Source organism: Monodon monoceros, unplaced genomic scaffold (assembly GCF_005190385.1).
Source record: "Monodon monoceros isolate NGI ecotype Baffin Bay Population unplaced genomic scaffold, NGI_Narwhal_1 Super_Scaffold_9, whole genome shotgun sequence".
Classification (NCBI taxonomy): Eukaryota; Metazoa; Chordata; class Mammalia; order Artiodactyla; family Monodontidae; genus Monodon; species Monodon monoceros.
The window spans coordinates 12550406-12568377 of record NW_021703786.1 but is presented as its reverse complement, the minus strand read 5'-3'; the positions used below and the strand labels follow the sequence as shown (position 1 = coordinate 12568377).

General features: G+C 35.6%; 1 protein-coding gene across 9 annotated transcripts in view; it reads right to left on the bottom strand.

The window, feature by feature from the left end:
* SPAG9 (sperm associated antigen 9) overlaps nt 1-17972 on the bottom strand; it is a 149112-nt gene that overhangs the window by 31780 nt on the left and 99360 nt on the right. For all 9 annotated transcript variants that reach the window (XR_003791846.1, XM_029210897.1, XM_029210898.1 and 6 more), the window contains 6 exons: nt 14770-14977; nt 14125-14224; nt 9254-9375; nt 3051-3108; nt 1212-1364; nt 691-742 (listed from right to left, as the gene is read on the bottom strand). Coding sequence is in view for 8 of the 9 variants with exons in the window: in XM_029210897.1 (XP_029066730.1) it covers nt 691-742; nt 1212-1364; nt 3051-3108; nt 9254-9375; nt 14125-14224; nt 14770-14977 (693 nt within the window). In the remaining variant the exon portion in view is untranslated. The remainder of the gene's footprint in view (nt 1-690; nt 743-1211; nt 1365-3050; nt 3109-9253; nt 9376-14124; nt 14225-14769; nt 14978-17972) is intronic.

The following is a 17972-nucleotide window of genomic DNA, read 5'->3' as shown; positions in this document are numbered from 1 at the left end:
TAATGTTAATTTATTATAATGTTAATTATAAGTTATTATTCATAACTTACATGTTACGTATATTTTTAAATGTATCAAATATTACATAAAAACACAAATAAGAGATTGAAGGGGCACAAAATAATCATTCTGATCAGGACATCCATATATCTCAAGTTTGATACTTGACCGGCAAACACCTGTGACAGGAATGATAACCTAGCTACTGAAAGAATAACTGGCATGCTAATAACATTGGCAAGAAGTTCATATTTATTCTTTTGTATTTATATGTTGACAACAATATGGGCTAATTGCCTAGTATTAAAGTTTCTAGACTTCATCTTTTTATGTTTAATACCTTTAAACTATTTTTATTCTTAAGGCTTTCATATATTTCTAAGTTAAAATTTGAAACAAAACAAAAACAAAAAACTCCAAAATATCCCACCTGGTCCTTGAGCTTGAATAGGCAAACACAAGTTAGAGCACAAAGCCATGGAGGAAAAATGAGCACACTGCGTGTAGCTAGAAAGCTTAGCATCTGGATACTATGTGGGAGCAGGATCTATCCTATTCATGATCATAAACACGATTTTAACTTTTTCTTTTCATCTTTATAATGCTATACCCAAAGCTTAATTAACAAGATTTCCCCAAAATACCAAAATATGGTAAGTTAAGAAAACAAGTCCAAAATTGTAGACCTACATCATCATCCTCTTTTGCTTTCTGCCTTGCGTCTTCAGCCTCTGCACGAGCTCTAGTGGGGGGCAAAAAACAAAACACATTATTTGAGTTGACCTCACCTTTTTAAAGAACAAAGAACAGGTCAAAAATTTTAACTACCACTAAATGATTATTTTTCTTTTTCCAAACAGGGTATTTAGCTGCTTTCATTTAGGGGAACATTATCATAGCACTGTTCTCAAGAAAACCAGGCATTAAAGAAAAGGAAAATAATGAATGCTTACAGTTTCCTGATTAGCAATATTTGAACAGCTCTTCTAACTTCTTTCACATCATGACATGCACAAAAAATTATCATATTCAATAAATGGAAGGGTCTGTTCAGAGCAGAGGCAATCAGCCAAGCAGTTAACCCTATCCCAGGCAGCTCTGGGGCCTTCGTGACGAGAGCGCTAAAGGTAGCAGTCTCGGGGTTACACCTATAACCTTGGTGGCACACTGGCAAAGCTTGTTTGGTTTAGAACAATATAGTGAAAACTTACTTCCTAAGCTCTTCCTCCAATTCTCTGTTCTTCTCCTCTAGCTTCAGCTTGGCTTGTTTCACAGCCTCCAACTCCCCTTGCAGCACGTCTTTCTCACAGGTAAGTTCATCCACTTTTGCTATCAAATCATTCTTCACTACATTCAACGCATTTCTAAGAAACACATATTTCAAGAGCACCATTACAAGTAAATATTCTTTCTATCTCACAGCTTATTTCTCTTGTAGACTAAAGTAACTACAATCATAAAGCTAAATAATGACTGAAACCTTCAAAGGTATTCTACCTGATGTTGTCTGTAGATAAAGGTTAAAAAAAAAAAACCCACAAAGCAATGGTCTGTTTTCTTATCAGACAAAGAATAAACAGAGGAACTTCCCTGGGGGTCCAGTGCCTAAGTCTCCATGCTCCCAATGCAGGGGGCCCCGGATTAGGTCCCTGGTCAGAGAACTAGATCCCACATGCTGCAGCTAAGAGTTCACATGCTGCAACTAAAGATCCCGCATGCTGCAATGAAGATCATGCATGCCGCAACTAAGACCCAGCGCAGACAAATAAATAAATATTGTTTTAAAAAGAAGAATAAATGGATAAGGCAAGGCAGACCACTAAATTATTAAAAAGTCAGAATTAAATAAAATTAAACTTTTAACAAATAGCATCCAGGACTTCCCTGGTGGTGCAGTGGTTACGAATCCACCTACCAATGCAGGGGACATGGGTTTGATCCCTGGTCCGGGAAGATCCCACATGCTGCGGAGCAACTAAGCCCGTGCGCCACAACTACTGAAGTCTGTGTGCCCCAGAGCCTGCATGCCGCAACTTCTGAGCCCACGCGCCTCAACTACTGAAGCCGGAATGCTCTAGGGCCCGTGTGCTGCAACTACTGAAGCCTGTGCACCTAGAGCCCATGCTCCGCAACAAGAGAAGCCACCCCAGTGAGAAGCCTGCACACCGCAACGAAGAGCAGCCCCCGCTCGCTGCAACTAGAGAAAACCCGCACACAGCAACAAAGACCCAACGCAGCCGAAAATAAATAAAATAAAGTGGTTAATTAAACAAACAAACAAAAAACCAAATAGCATCCGTAAGGGTACCGTCCTTAATAAGTTCTGAAAAGATATTATCTAATCAACAAAGTAAAATTAATCCTTGAATTTACCTTTAATAATTAATAAGAAAGTCTAACCTTGAAAAAAATGAAAAAAAAAAAATCTAAGATCTAGCTCCTTTTGCGCATCGTGGACATAGGACGTCATTAGAGCTATGTTCTGTTTTGGATATACACAGATGTTCCAAAGTTGCTCTGACACAGCAAATTTACAAAGGGGCCTGATCTGCTTTTCCACGTAACTCAGGACCCACTGCACTAAACAAAACTCCATTGTGTTTGAGGGCCTAAGTAAGACTCCACAAATTGCTACTATGGAGGAGAGTTCTGAAGAGGTGGGCCGCATATAGATAAAAACATTTATGCAGAAATAAAAGAAGCCCCAAGAGGAGAGAGAAGAAAATAGATATCCCAGGGGAGGGAGCAAAAACCACATAGGACACATCCAGAAGATTAAGAGAAAGGCGTGGATACTTGCAGGGTAGAAAGGAGATCAAAATCTGTTTCTGAAAAGAACAGAGTAATGAAACATACCATCAGTGAAATTAGGTCCCATTAACTATTTGCTTGTGTACGTGTGTATGCACAAGCCCACACACAGAGAAGGGGAAGGACGTGGGGTAGTGAGACTGCATTCGTGCTATGTTAAATTAAAGATGTGCCATTGAATTGGATGAGAAGAAAATTCAGTATCTTTTGTTCCCTGTTAAAATTTTGCATATACTTACTTGGTTTCCAACAGTTGTGTATTTTCCAATATAAGATTCTCAACTTCACGACCCATTCCTATCAAAGAAAAAAGATAAAAACTTTGAAAATAAATTTATTAAAATTATATAAACTTATAATAAGCTATAGTCTCAAATTTTATTTTATAAATTTTATCTGTCCTTTAGTAATCTCATTTTGTCTATAATTTCATTTTATGTATCTACTTGTATGGATTATAAAATTATAAATAATTATCTACCACAAAACAAAGCTAAAGATTTTCTTAGTCTGTATTTTGCTTCTCATAGATAATATTTCAAAAGAATGAAGACTTTTCTGCCAAATATTCTAAAAAGTAGCAGTATTTAGGGGGAAAAGAGAGTAGCATTAATATGGATCAGAAATCATTTCTAAATCACACCTGTTATTGCAGGCTTTTGCCTAAAAATTAGGTCTTATTAATAGAGAACAGGAAGAAACAAGAAAGACCCCAATGCAGATGAAACCTTACCAAAGAAATTATGGTCTTAAAGCCCATGCATTCCATGTAAAGCAAAAACAAAGAACAAGAAATGTTTTATGTAAGAAACAGAACGAAAAAAGATCATTAATCTGTAGTTTTAGGCATGATATGAAAAACATCTGAAATCACAATGTCATGATTTAATGCATAATGATGTGCAAAAGACAGAAATCAAGGTGACTTCCTCCATTCACAAGGATGTTCTGATATGTTACCAATTCTTTTGCAAAATAAAATTGAATATAATTAGAGTGAAAATCCCAGATCAATAATATAAAGATTTCTTCAAAGTGCCACCTCTGAAATGATAATGCTTAGCGGTCAATTTATACAATCATGCTTAATAATTTAATGAGTACTGTAAGGTAGGCGGTAGAGCATTCAATGCAAGATCCAATGTAGTGATCTTTAGGGAGAAGAAAGCTATTTAGTTTGCTACTCACAAGAAACTGAAGAAATCAAACAACACATTAGGGAATATACCTCAGAAAGTTACAACAGCGCAAAGCAAGCACAACAAAAAACCCATCACTCCACTAATATTGGTAAATCACATACAATGGAAGTAATATTCATAACCCACCTAAAAAAGGAAGTAAATATCTCTAATGAAAACAATGTAAGTTAAAGGAGTTAACATGTCTCTTTATTTTAAAAAAAGAGGTAATATTTCAAATAACTTAAAGATAATTTAAAATGCAACTAATCTAGGAATGCTAAAAGTTCAATGCTCACATATGGACTCATATTTTGTCTGTATTATAATTACCCCAAATATTCTTAAAGAAGAAGGTACTTCTGTCATGAAGAATAAATATCAGAAACAGTAGCTTATTTAATCATCTACATATTTCCAAAAGCTGAAAATAAAGACTAACTAAAAGTTTCCAAATTCCAATTTAAAAATGAATTTTGACAAGATATGTTGAAATATTTGCTTTAAACACTAATGTTAACTTTTCAATAAAGCTATAGAGTCAAAAGAAATATGGTTAAGGTTGGGTGAAAAAAGTTTATATAATGACTATGTTTGCTAAACTCTCAAGCACATAGGGAGATAAGCATAAAAGCTGAAAATATATGCGGGGGAAAAATAGTTGAGCAGAAAAAAAAAAGAGAAAGCATTAAATGAGAACAGCAGCCAAGACCACCTAGCTTAAAAAGCAGTAATATTAAAGAATTTAAAAGCATACACACCAGAATATTCCCCTGGGTAAGCAGCCCAAGAGAAAAAACGAATGAGAATCTCAATTAGATTGTTTTCAGAAAGCAAGATCTACACTCACTTATTTCAAAATGAGAGAGAGGAGCTGATAAAATTGAAAAGATGTAGAGAAACCAAACACAATAAAGTATAAATAGGAAAAATTTTTGAAATATGTACTCTATGGAAATCATATCCTATAATGTAGTTTCTAGAGTTTACACCTTCCCAATGAAGAGTTCTCCTAAAACCTAGTGTATAAATTTAATATATAACCAATAGGATCATCCAAAATTTTCACTTTAAAATGTATCAATAAAAACTAACTAATAACTATAAGAAAAACGTAACTTGAAGTGGCCCCATTTCTATTCATGACTTCAACTAAGCATAAACTTAGGTCTGACGTATTTGGAAACCTTACCTATTAAAACAAGCAAAAAAACTGCCTGACGGTTTTAAAAATAGACATCTCATTTGGATTTTAGCACTGATTCTCAAGCTCAGTCCATAGATGGGCTCTGGATTATGTCACTTCCTTGAGAAAGTATGCACAATTTTATCTATTTCTGTATGTGCATTCTTCCAAAAGTACACTACTCTCTTACAAATTCTCCTGTAAAAGAGTTTTAATTCCAAAAGGTAAAGAAGCGTAGGTTTAGAGGTGAAACAAAACTGTTAAAACTATTTAACAATCCATTCACTTAGCTGCTGTGCTATGTCCCAAAGACTCAACAGTGAGCAAAAGATATAGTTGTCTTTGCCACATTGAGCTTATCGTCTAGCCAGGGAGACAGGCACACTAAAAAACCACAATAAAGTATTATGAAGAGTTGCATAATAAACTGCAGTCCTATGGGAATATGTTTCCAGACAACTGAGCTTTAACTAGGGGATCAAGGCAGAACTCCTGGAGGAGGATATTCCATTTTATCAGAGGCAAGAAGGAGATACAGAGACAGATACATAGATTTTCTTTTTTAAGAAAGGACGCAAACAATCCTTCATGACTGGTTTTGAGGGAAGTGTGAGAGATTTAGGATGGAGAACTGAGTTGATGGTGAGGTTATTCACTGAGTTAGTATATGCTGGTATAAGAACAGCCTTTGGGGACAGGACAGTAAAGAAAGATGTTGATGAGCTGAGCTTCAGGCATATCAACTACAAAGTTCTACAAATCATCTTAAAGATGTCTAATGGGCTGTTTGGAAGTAATAGTCTGGGGCTGCAGAAAAAAATCTTGGACGGAGAGAAAGACTTGGGAGCAATTAGCCATGAAAGCCAAGAAACAAGAGCAAATCAGACCTCCCAAACATGGAAGCAAGACTGGGCCAGGAACATCTGAAGAATGGGCAGAGAAAGAGGGTCCTGAAAAGAAGACTGAAAAGAAATAGTCAGAGGCAGGAACGAATGCAGGGAAGTCTGATACCACAGAAACCCAGCAAAGACCGTTTTAAAGACAAATGCTATTTGAGAAGTCATGTGAAATAACTTAGAAGGAACAGCTGGATATAGCAAACAAGAAGTTGTTTCAGGGAAGGTTAGTGTGGGGCAGAATGCCAGATTGTAGTCAGATGAGGTGCAAGTGGGACTGGGGAAATCCTCCCAGTTAAAAGTAGCCACCCTTTCAAGAAGTCTGTTTTGTCCACTGGTGTATCACAAGCATCTAGAATAGTGCCAGGCTCATAACAGACGCCTATCTCACCGATATTTCTGCAAAAAAGCACGCCTGGAAATGGGAGAAGAGTAAGTGATAGGGTGGAAAGGTACTAAAGATAGGGAGTCAGAGGAGGGCAGTAGTTTTATTTTAAAATGGAAAAGACCTGAACATGTTTAAATGATAACAGGAAGAAGTTAGTAAAAATAGTGAAGTTGAAAAAATAGAATTTAATCAAGAGAATGAAAACCTCAAGAGTAGGATGTATGAATATATGATTTCCAAGTTCTAGAACGTGGCCATGGAGGGTAAGTGACTAAAGTGAATAGAGAAAAGGATCATTGGAAATAAAGTCAAGGGATGAGACATCAATCAAGGTAAAGGACAAACTGTGGGGGATCATCTCTTTTAAATTACTAAAATCTGAAAAAAGTAATCTAAATACTGACTACATGCATAATGATTTCAAAAACAAGGGAAGAGTTTTACAACAACACAGCAATTAGAAAAATGAATAATGAGCTATAGAAATGGACTATGTACTTATTTATCAACCAACGTTCATTTAAGGAACTTTGTGAGAAACGATTTTACTAGTTTAACTATGTTCCATTTAGTGAGTGTTACACTGCAATTACTATCACTGAACTGACCAGAAGAGAAGCCAAGGAAAAACTATGTGCCTTGGAGATGTCATTTAACATCTCTGACCAAAAGTATTCATGTAGGCTTAAGTCACTACACGTAAGGTGACATATTAAAACTTCTAATCTGGAACATTCTAAAGATAAATGTATCAGTATCTGCAAAAGGGAGAAGACAGTAATTTACAGTCTATTTCTTTTTTTCAAAGTGGAAAGGAAATCAGAATTTTGCTTTTAACCTATTTATTATGCTTCATTTTCTGACTTAAAGAATGGAAGCTTTCGGAAAACACTTGATTTAAAAGACCACAATTATTTCTAAGTACTATGTGGCTTCTTAACTCTACAGGGAAGAAAGTTTGGGGCCAATAACCTCAATAATGATATTACTCAATACTGGATTATAAGGAAGCAGAGTGTACAAAGAACATTTAAAAAGTACTTCATTCTGGTTAAATACAAAGGGGAAGCAAGAAGGAATTTTTTTTTAGATGATGTATATTGATTCTGGTGGTGGTTATACAACTCTATGCATTTGTTAAAACAAAAAATTGAACCTCACTGTATATAAATCTGAATATAAGTTTAAACATTAAAAAATTCTTCTTTCTAACATTTTTTTGCATCTGCCCCTCAATTTTTGCCAGGGAATCAGTTTCTTAAACCAATCAAATCTTAAAAGGAACTTTTCATGCATAATCTTAACAAAGAGTATAAATTTAAATGTAAAAATGGAGTGCTCCTTAAGAATTAATCTTTTAGCCTTTCTTGAGAAATACAAGCTCATTCAATTGCATCCAACGTTTTACTAAGACTTTAAATGGTGGGAGTCTATGTCTAACTCAGTTTTATTTACGTACTTTCAATCTCTCTTACTTTACATAAGACTGTGAGCTCTGTTTAGACAGAACTTGTATTTCCTTCAAAAAATACTTGTCGAGGACATAACTAGTAACCAATAAATTTAACATAAATGAACGCAAGTAACACCTCTCTAGGTTCACAAGAACTGACAAACAGCACCTTTTGAGAACAGTGTAATCTGTACTGAATTTACACTAAGGGATACAAAAAATGTTTGGAGACCAGAATCCATCCCAAAGGCATAGATTTTTTTTAATACTATAACATTTTCCATTTCTGTAAGGTCTTAAGTTATAAGAAAGGCACACCAAAGCTAACTGACATGTCATGTAAGGTTTTTTTTTGGCCGCGCCTCATGGCTTGAGGGATCTTAGTTCCCCGACTAGGGATTGAACCTGTGCCCCTGCAGTGGAAGCACAGAGTCTTAATCACTGGACATCCAGGGAAGTCCCATTCATGTAATTATTGTTGAAAGGAACTTCAGAGATCACCTAGAGCAGAGCAAACTTTTTCTGTAGAGGGCCAGATGGTAAATATTTTAGGCTTTGTAAACCACATAATCTGTTACAGACAACTTAACTCTGCTGTTGTGGGGTAAAAGAAACTATAAACAATCCGTGAAAAATGAGTGTGGCTGTGTGAACTCTACTCGTACACATCGGAGGTGAGCTGGATTTGGTCCATGAGCCGCAGCTTGTCCAACCCTTGAACTCTTTCTTTTTATGCACAAAGAAACTAATGCCCAGAGAGGTTAAGCTATTTGGCAAAGGTCACCAGATAAATAGTAGAAGAGCCAAATGCATTATCCTTTTCAAACTAGATATTCTTCAACAATACAAACTCTAAAATGATTACATTTCCCAAAGAGCTAAAACAGAATACTCCGTGAAATCTCAGAAAAATCAAGTGTTATAATTTCTTATTTAATTAAGGTCAACAGGATTTAATGAACGCTATTTAAGACAGGAATTAACTATCCATCAATCCATAAATCTATACATCTATACATATACCCCATATATACATATATCACTGTGCTTCTTCTATGTAATACTGTTCTCAGAATATAGCAGGAGTTCAATAAATTGTGTGACGTGAATTCAAAATACAAACTAAAATGTAATTCAATTCTAGGCACATCCATAAGTGAAGATATTCTCATTTAAAACTTCCATTATCTCAAAGAATACAGTCTTATTAATTATGTAAAAGTGCAATAACTCTGCCCCACTGGACAGTTAGAGACATTTTAAAGAAATTTTCAATTAAGTCATTTTAAAAATCTATTTTTAAAACAGTATGATACTACTTCAGATAAACTATCATACCTAGTAAATCTGCTCCTTCATCCACATCTCCAATTAGACCTGAACCAGCTGACGATAGTTCTTCAAAGAGAGACTCTGTATTGCGATCAAAAGCTTTGTTCTCTATGCCTTTGGTGGGAGTGCTAGGCAGAAAAAAACAAAACCAAATCAACAAATATGTCAAAGATGTTTTCAACAGTGCAAAATGAATACAAAAGGCTAAGTTACAAAGGAATTTTTAACCTGTAATTTACATTTAATATAAAATATAACTTAAAAGGATTTCTCAAGGGTGTCATAAGAGATTCCCATTAAACTCCACAGAGAGAACTGTTGATGAATATATAGAATGTTTTTGCAGTGAGATCCTAGCAAACACAAAACAGTAAATGGCAGCTAAAAGAGAGCACTACTCTGCATTGTTCAGGCACTGGTCTAAGTCCTTTCACAGACTACCTTATTAAAACCTTCACACCTACTCTACAAAAGATCTGCTGCTATTATCCCAACTTTACAGAAGAGGAAACTAAAGAGGTTATGGAATTTGCCAAGATCATCCAGCAAATGAGTCAAAGAGGCAGAACTCAAACCCAGGCAGCCAGGCTTCAGAATCCATGATCTTAACTACCATGGTCCACGTTGTCTGGGTATAAATTAGCATGGCCATTTTACTTTTCTTTTAAGGGCAACTTGGCAATATCAAAATTTAAAATGTAAATACCCACTGACCCAAGAACTTGATGTTAAAAAAATTCCTACAGGGAATTCCCTGGCAGTCCAGTGGTTAGGACTTGGTGCTTTCACTGCAGTGGCTGGGGTTCAGTCCCTGGTTGGGGAACTAAGATCCCGCAAGCTGTGCAGCGTGGCCACAAATTTAAAAAAAAATCCTACAAAGCCCCTGTCACAAGAAGGCAATTATGTATGTAAAAGGATGGTCAGAGCAGCAAAAAGTTGAAACAACCCAAGTGATCATTAACAGGGCACAGATAAAATAAGTTATGGATATACCTAAAAGTTTCAACTTTTAACTTTAAAAACATTTAAAATACAGCTTTAGAAATGAAAGAAACCCATTATATAAAGGTGCTTTTTATAAAGCAAGTTGCAATACAGTATGTATAATATAAGCCCTTTTTGCAGGGGTATGGAGGAGAATGGGGAAATGTACGTGTTTGTGCATTAGTGTTACATTAATAGAAAAAAGTCTGCACAGGATTTCCAGTTAAATACGATGGACACAGTCATTTATCACCCAATAATTCAGAAACTCAACTGAAATGACAGTAAAGGAATTTAAAAAGTATACACCCACAAGGACACAGGGAACAGAAAAAGAAACTACAGCAGATGAAATGTGAACAAAATTATATAAGATAGAAAACAGATGGGCAAACAGTAGAAATTGATTTAACAGACCAGACAAAGCTTCAACTTAAGCCATTAGTGTTTAGGAAGGAAGTCACCATGCTGCCAGAACCCCTGAAAGGCTCAGGAATTGAAGGAACCAGCAATCTGCAGAGAGAAGCATGCAAGAGGGAACATAAGATAGAGGGATGTGATGAAAGACAGCACAAGAAGCTATATGAGACCTAAATCCAACCCTCCAGGACAGTGAGACCTCCCTTCTCCTGGCATTGCTTCCTGAACAATGGAAGCCAAGGTTAAATGTTATAGGCAGAAAACTGGAGAATCAATGTCATTTACTTAAGTATGAGCAAAACAGCCACAGAGAACCAGACGATCAAAGAAAGCCTTTATCATAAAATTGAGTCCAAAACACTCAGAGTAAAAGGAGACAGTGAATGCAGACAGCAGCAAAAACTTAAAAAAAAAAATTTATTTTATTTTCATAATAAAGTTACATCCGTAAGAGAACTGTAGGGTGTTATAAAAAGTAACTATCCAAGAAAAACAAAAAAACTTTTAGAAAAAAAATTGACGAGGGTTGAAAGAGAAAGTTGAAGAAATCATCCAGAAATTATAACAAAAATAGAAGAGACAGAAAAGAGGGGAAAAAGGGAATTGTGAGGGTCAGTCCAGAATGTTCAATATCTACCTAATAAGTGTTCCAGAAAAAGAGAAGAAAAGACAACAAAAAGGAGAAATAAGAGAAAATTTCTCAACGGGGAAATATGAACTTCCAGATGAAAGGACTACTGCAGATACAAAAGAAGATGCCTACATTGAACACATCATCATGAATTTTTAAAAAGGAAAAAACAAACAAAACAACAACAAACAGGGATAAAGATCCTAAAAGCTTACAGAGAATATATTAAAAAAGCAAGAATCCAAATGGCAACACTCCACTAAACATGACAATGAATTAATGTCCTCACAATTCTGAATAAAAACTTCTGAAGATTTCCCAACCTGGAATTCTATATCCAGCCAAACTATCATTCCTTTAAATGACATTTATCACATTCAAGTTCTCAAAAAACTTACTTCCAAAACAGCCTTTGCCAGGAAAGCTAGTAAGAATATTTCTGTGAAAACAAAGGCATAAATCAAGAAGCTAGATGTCATGGTATCCAGGAAATAGAAGATGGAACAAAGGAGAGAAGTGAAAAGAATTCCCAGCATGAAAATGAGGGCAAATTCCAGGACCAGAGCAAACACAAAAATGTCTACATTGGAGAACGGTAACAGAAGGTTCCAGGAAACTGGTTTTATTTATATTTGGCCATTTTGAGAATGTTTACATTTATGATTTGCAGGGTATCTGTTAGTGAATTAGTGATAGGTATGTAGAAACCTAAGCAAAAGAAACAAACAGAACAAAACCAAAAAAAACCCCGAGGCTTTACTAAATTAAAGAAAAACGAAGTTGTAAAAGAAAGGAAATGTAATCATAGTATATTCTGTGGCTAGGCTGTTATTAGTATTTATATAATCGTAATGATGTAAACAATGAACGTTAATTTAACAGAAACTGAGATATAATTATATTGGGAGGATGAAAGGAAAGATGATGGTTTAAAGAGCTATGCCCTATAAAGTCAATAGCTAATATTGCAGCCTTTTTTAAACCAGGACTCCTCATTTGATCCACAGAATACAGAAAATGATTTGAGTGACTATTTGCTCAATTCTCCCAAAGAAAGTATATAGCTAGTACTGTTCTAGATGCACAGGAGTATAAATATTTATTTATTTTTTGGCTGCAGCAGGTCTTAGTTAACGGCGCACGGGATCTTTCGTTGCGGTACATGGGCTTTTCTCTAGCTGCGGTGTGCAGGCTCAGTAGTTGCAGTGTGCACAGGCTCCAGAGCGTGTGGGCTCTGTAGTTGCAGCACACAGGCTCTCTAGTTGTGGCACATGGGCCCAGCCGCCCCGCAGCTTGTGGGATCCTAGTTCCCTGACCAGGGATTGAACCGGCATGCCCTGCATTGCAAGGCAGATTCTCAATCACTGGACCACCGGGGAAGTCCCTGCACAGGAGTATAGCTAATTCATTATATACAAGGGGTGCCTTAGGGCATTAGGACTTGATTTTCTCACTGAACCCCAACTGAGAAAGAGAGAGACCAAGGAAGAACAGCATAGGATGTGATTTAGATACCTGAAGATAAATACCCAAAGAGACCTGAGAAGTGATAGAGACTGCCTCTTGGGAGTGGGAATGAGGGGTCAGTAGGGGTAAGGGCCTACTACTGCCCTTCATATTTTGTATTATGATTTGACCTTAATACTGCCATACATGCTTTAGTCTAATAAAAATGTTTTTGATTTTTAAAAACAGGTTCAGAATGACAAGAGCGCACAACTGTTAGTAAGTAGCTGCATCTCTTAGGTTTAGGAGAGGATGAATAAGAAGCAAATTTCGCTTTTTACACTCTGCATTGTTTAATTTCTTAAATAAACAATAAAGAAAAAAATCTTTCAATAGAGCGCAGCCTTTGAAATCAGAGTCCTAGATTGAATCCCAGCTCCACCTCTTGCCAGCTTGGTAACCTTGGACAAGTTACTGTACAACTCTGAGCTTCCTTATCTGTAAAATGGGGGTGAAGACATCAACCTCATAAGGTTATAATTAAGATAAAATGATATAAAACAATAATGAAGGTAACAATAATGTTAGCTAACATTTATTGAACTGGACACTTTGCCAATGATTTAACATATATTGATTCATTTACTCCTTACAGCCATCTGAAGTATTATCATAATTCCCTTTTATGGATGAGGAAACTTACCTCAGATTCAAATCCAAGTCAGGATTTGAATGCATGTAGTCTTATTCTAGGCTCATGCTTTTTAACTGCTACTGCATATAATGTCTAGCAGTGACCCAAAAAATGGCACATATTTTTATGGTCATTGTTAATTAATTAAAAAATAAAATTTATGGAAGAAATTAAAAGGCAGCAGCTCCTGTGTGACATTCTTGAACATCAATATATTTCAGATGATCTTCATTAAGATAATACATACCATTCTCTTCTAACCTCTAAATAGCCTCCCCATGTAAAATGATACTAAAATGAGACTAATTTCTTCTAGTAATGAGATCATTACAGTTTTGAAGGGAATACATTGTCTTCTTCCTGATTGGGGGAAGGAATAACGTTTCTTCAAATTATATTTTCCCCACTTTTGCTGTTATGTTTTTCCCAGTTCCACAAAGTAGGGAATACTCCTTGGCTGTCTTTTTTCCCCATCCGTCCACATGCTCCTAGTCCCTGATGCTGCAAAGGTAACACTTCACAGAAGATTTAAACTATGTACAATATCCAGCTTCAAAAAAGAGAAAACTGAAATATAACATCAACATTTCTTCAGCAAAACATTTGAATGCATTTTATCTGGTCAGAGACCAGGGGACAACAGTGTGCTTTGGGAGAGGGGAAAGGGAAGGATAAGATGTCCTAATCGGGCTTTTACAGTACCTTGAGCCTTTATATCCACTGAGATCTTTGTCCATATCCAACTCAGGAGTGGATTCAATGATTGCCTGAACTTCTGACTTCTCTTCATTTTCAGCAGAGTCTTAGGAAAGAACAAGATAACAAAAACAATGCATATAACACATACTGCCCCCGTTATGAAAATTGCTTCTATGGTTGTAAATACATCATTTGATCATAAAAAATTTTAAAGAGTTGATTCTAGGAAACACAAGGTTAGACAGATAATATGTCATATATTCAATTAACAGTAAATATGAGCAACTAAAAAATAACCAAAGGAAGTTTTCATTTGTGTTTCTCTGGACACAGTGCAGTGTACACCAGGCCAGAACTCACTGTTTTCCTTGTATTTAAGGGGTGAAATACAGAGAAGTTAAAGACAAAGACTAATGACCTAAGGTAGGGAACAGAAAAAGAATGTCCTCCTGCCTTTCAGCTCTCAACCCCTCAGCCACTGCCCCACCACTTTTCTCTCTAAAACTTTATGTAATCATCACATCTTAAAGCTTATTTACAATTGAATACAGTTTTATAAATCTATGGCAGTAACACCCCAAAGATGTCATATCCACATCTGGATTTATTGAATACTTTGTCAGTATGTAAATAAGTAGGGTCACTTACCTGTTGATACACTTCTAGTTTCTTGGACTACCTGTACTTCAATATGCTTGCTTCTCTCTGACTTATCTGGTGTATCTGCAACCTTCCCAAATCCTTCATTCTCTTCATGTAAGGGAGTATCACTAGGAATTGCTGCCACATCTGAAGCAGTTGTTGATGCTGGAGTGGTAGCTTTAGATCCTCCCTGGCTGACATCAGAAAGTTCATCCTACGAATAAATATAATTAGGGAAAACATTCTGACAAGTAATTTATTTAAAACTATCTTTTAAATGGGTTAAGAAACTTGAAAGAAAATTCTATTAAAAAACAGTAAGTCACTGATTACCAAAGGAAATCAATAAATAATCTCTGCAGATTATTTTCAAGTAATTAGGAAATATTTAAGCAATCATGTTTTTCCAGACATACATGAGATTCTTCTAAATAGAAGACCTGAAGACCTAAAAGTAGAGTGGCAGTATTAGCAATAAAATCATACATTACTGCCATCATCAGAGTTTGTAATGGCAGTCCTCATTTGTAAAATCATTTGATAATAAAGACTTGTTTCCAGACACTTAGAGCATGTACTGTGTGGTAGCCACTCTAAAACAGCAATGGAATAACAAGATTCTTAATCTCAGGATACAGTTTTGTAAACAGTGTTCTTAAAACATCCTGTATCCAGGGAATTCCCTGGTGGTCTAGTGGTTAGGTCTCCGTGCTTTTACTGCCAGTGGCCCGGGTTCAATCCCTCGTTGGGGAACTAAGATCCTGCAAGCTGCAAGGCGTCACCAAAAAAAGAAAACAAATCCTGCATCCAGATCACTTGAAGTGTTTGTAAAAAGGACAGATCCTAAGTCCAAGCCCAGACTTTAGGCAGTGGGATCAGGTAATCTGCATGTTTAACAAGCAATCCAGGTCATTTATATATAATCATTAGAATTTCACAACTACTTCTAAGATCCACAGATAGGCTTCAAGAAGTACATGCCCAGACTGAAAATTTATGCAAACGTTTATGTACAATGAATTTTTCTAGGAAAAGAATCTACAACTTTTATCAGATTTTCAATGGGGTTTGTGACTCCAAAATAATCAAAAACAGCTGTCCACTAGCTACCACTAACGAGGCAGTTCTTTACAGCAAAGCACCCAGTCTTAGAGAGAGTGGGACAGAATGTTTAGTACTGGCAATGATGGTGGTGATGATTAGGGTGAATCTAGTGAAGTTACCAAATGCATAATTTTGCATAAGTTATGTATTCTTCCTATAGCTATGTTTTCTCATCTGTAAAATAGAGATAATGGTACCCAATTCATTGGATTATTCTAAATTTTTCTCTATAAAGACTTAGCGGTGTATTCACACATACCAAGTGTTTAAAATGTTGGCTATTTATTACAATTTATAACAATACATTATGCACAACCTTGAAAATTTGGCAATACATGCTTTTGGCCTAAGGAGAAAAAAAGAATATATAAATATATTAAATTGTGCTATGGTGGGGGATGATTATTAGTGATTTTTATTTCCCTCTTTAAAATTTTATCTTTCTTAACTTTTAAAGAACATGGTTTAAAATACATTATAGCTACATCAACTATAGTTCAATAAAAATAAAATAAATTATAGCTATAAAAATAATGGAATAGAATCCAAGCAATTAAAAATAACTAACACTATACCAATCTTACACTGTCTGAGAGATTTAGGTTATTTTAAGTGCTGAAAAGTAAGAGGGTGTTCAAGGTTAAGACTCTCTTCAAGTATAAGAAAACATTTTTTGACATATAGTCAACTTACACATGCTATGATGGACAGCAACTACAATGAAAGTAATCACACTTGGAGAACTTAACCATCACCAAACCTCTTAGCTTTACAACATTAAAATGTTTCATCTCCATTTTCTTCTCTTAATATTTTAATTTACTATAATGCATTTTGATGTATGGCTGAACTAATATAAATCAATTACCAGATGAGAACAAAGGGCATGCAAAAGAAAATATATTCTCTATGGCAAACCGAGAGCTCTTTATCCCTTCAATACTCCTCCCACCCACACTCTTCATCCCTATCCCAGGCTTTTGGAGGTTATTCCCCCCTTATTTTTGTTTTTAATAATGAGAAATCTATAAAGTCAGACTGTGACCTAGCATGTTGTACTCACTAAGAGTTTTGAGTATCTTAGCTCTTCTGGTGGGTTTAAGCTCTAACACGTGGATAAAACCCAAATATTTGCTGAAGACCGTCACGCTAGTAAATTTTTGCTAGTCTCATTTTCTGACAGTTTATATTGTACTTGGACTTTTATAATAGTTGGTCAGCTACTGATTATTTATTGCTCATCAACATTTTAAGAAACATATATATCCATGACAGATGATCCATTTAGCAAAAGCAAATCTCATCTGAGATTCAGAATCTATCAAAAGAAAAATAAAGTGGCATATCCATATTAGCATACAATACTTACTTAAAATGAATTTTCAATGACGTAGGAAAATGTTATGTTAAATTGGAATATATATATACTTTTAAGGAAATAATCAGAGATGGATAGAGGATGTTATTTATAACAGCAGAGAACTGAAAACAACTTAAATGCTCCAAAATAGGAAATTAAGAAAATTATAGAACATCCATACAACAGAATACTATGCAGCAATTTAAAAAACTGTGTTGTAGAAGAATACCTACTGAGATGGAAAATATTCACAATATTCTGTGAAGAGACTGGGGACTAAAACAGTTCTGTATAGTATAATCAACTAAGAATGGCTAGAAAGAGCTATGTCAGGACACTCATGACAATTCTAAAAGTGGTTGCCACTGGGGAGTTTGACTTTTACTTTTACTATGCTCTTGTTAGCACTTCTAAATATATATATTTTTAAGTAAAAGAAAATTATAAAATTCAGAATATTAATCTATATATGAAGTATGGTCTCAAAAACAATTTATACTTATTTGTTTGTATGGCTGCGTTGGGTCTTCATCACTTTATTTATTTATTTATTTATTTATGGTTTCTCTTGTTGTGGAGCACGGGCTCTAGGCACGTGGGCTTCAGTAGTTGCAGCACTCGGGCTCAGTAGTTGTGGCGCACAGGCTTAGTTACTCCACAGCATGTGGGATCTTCCCGGACCAGGGCTCGAACCCGTGTCCCCTGCATTGGCAGATGGATTCTTAACCACTGCGCCACCAGGGTA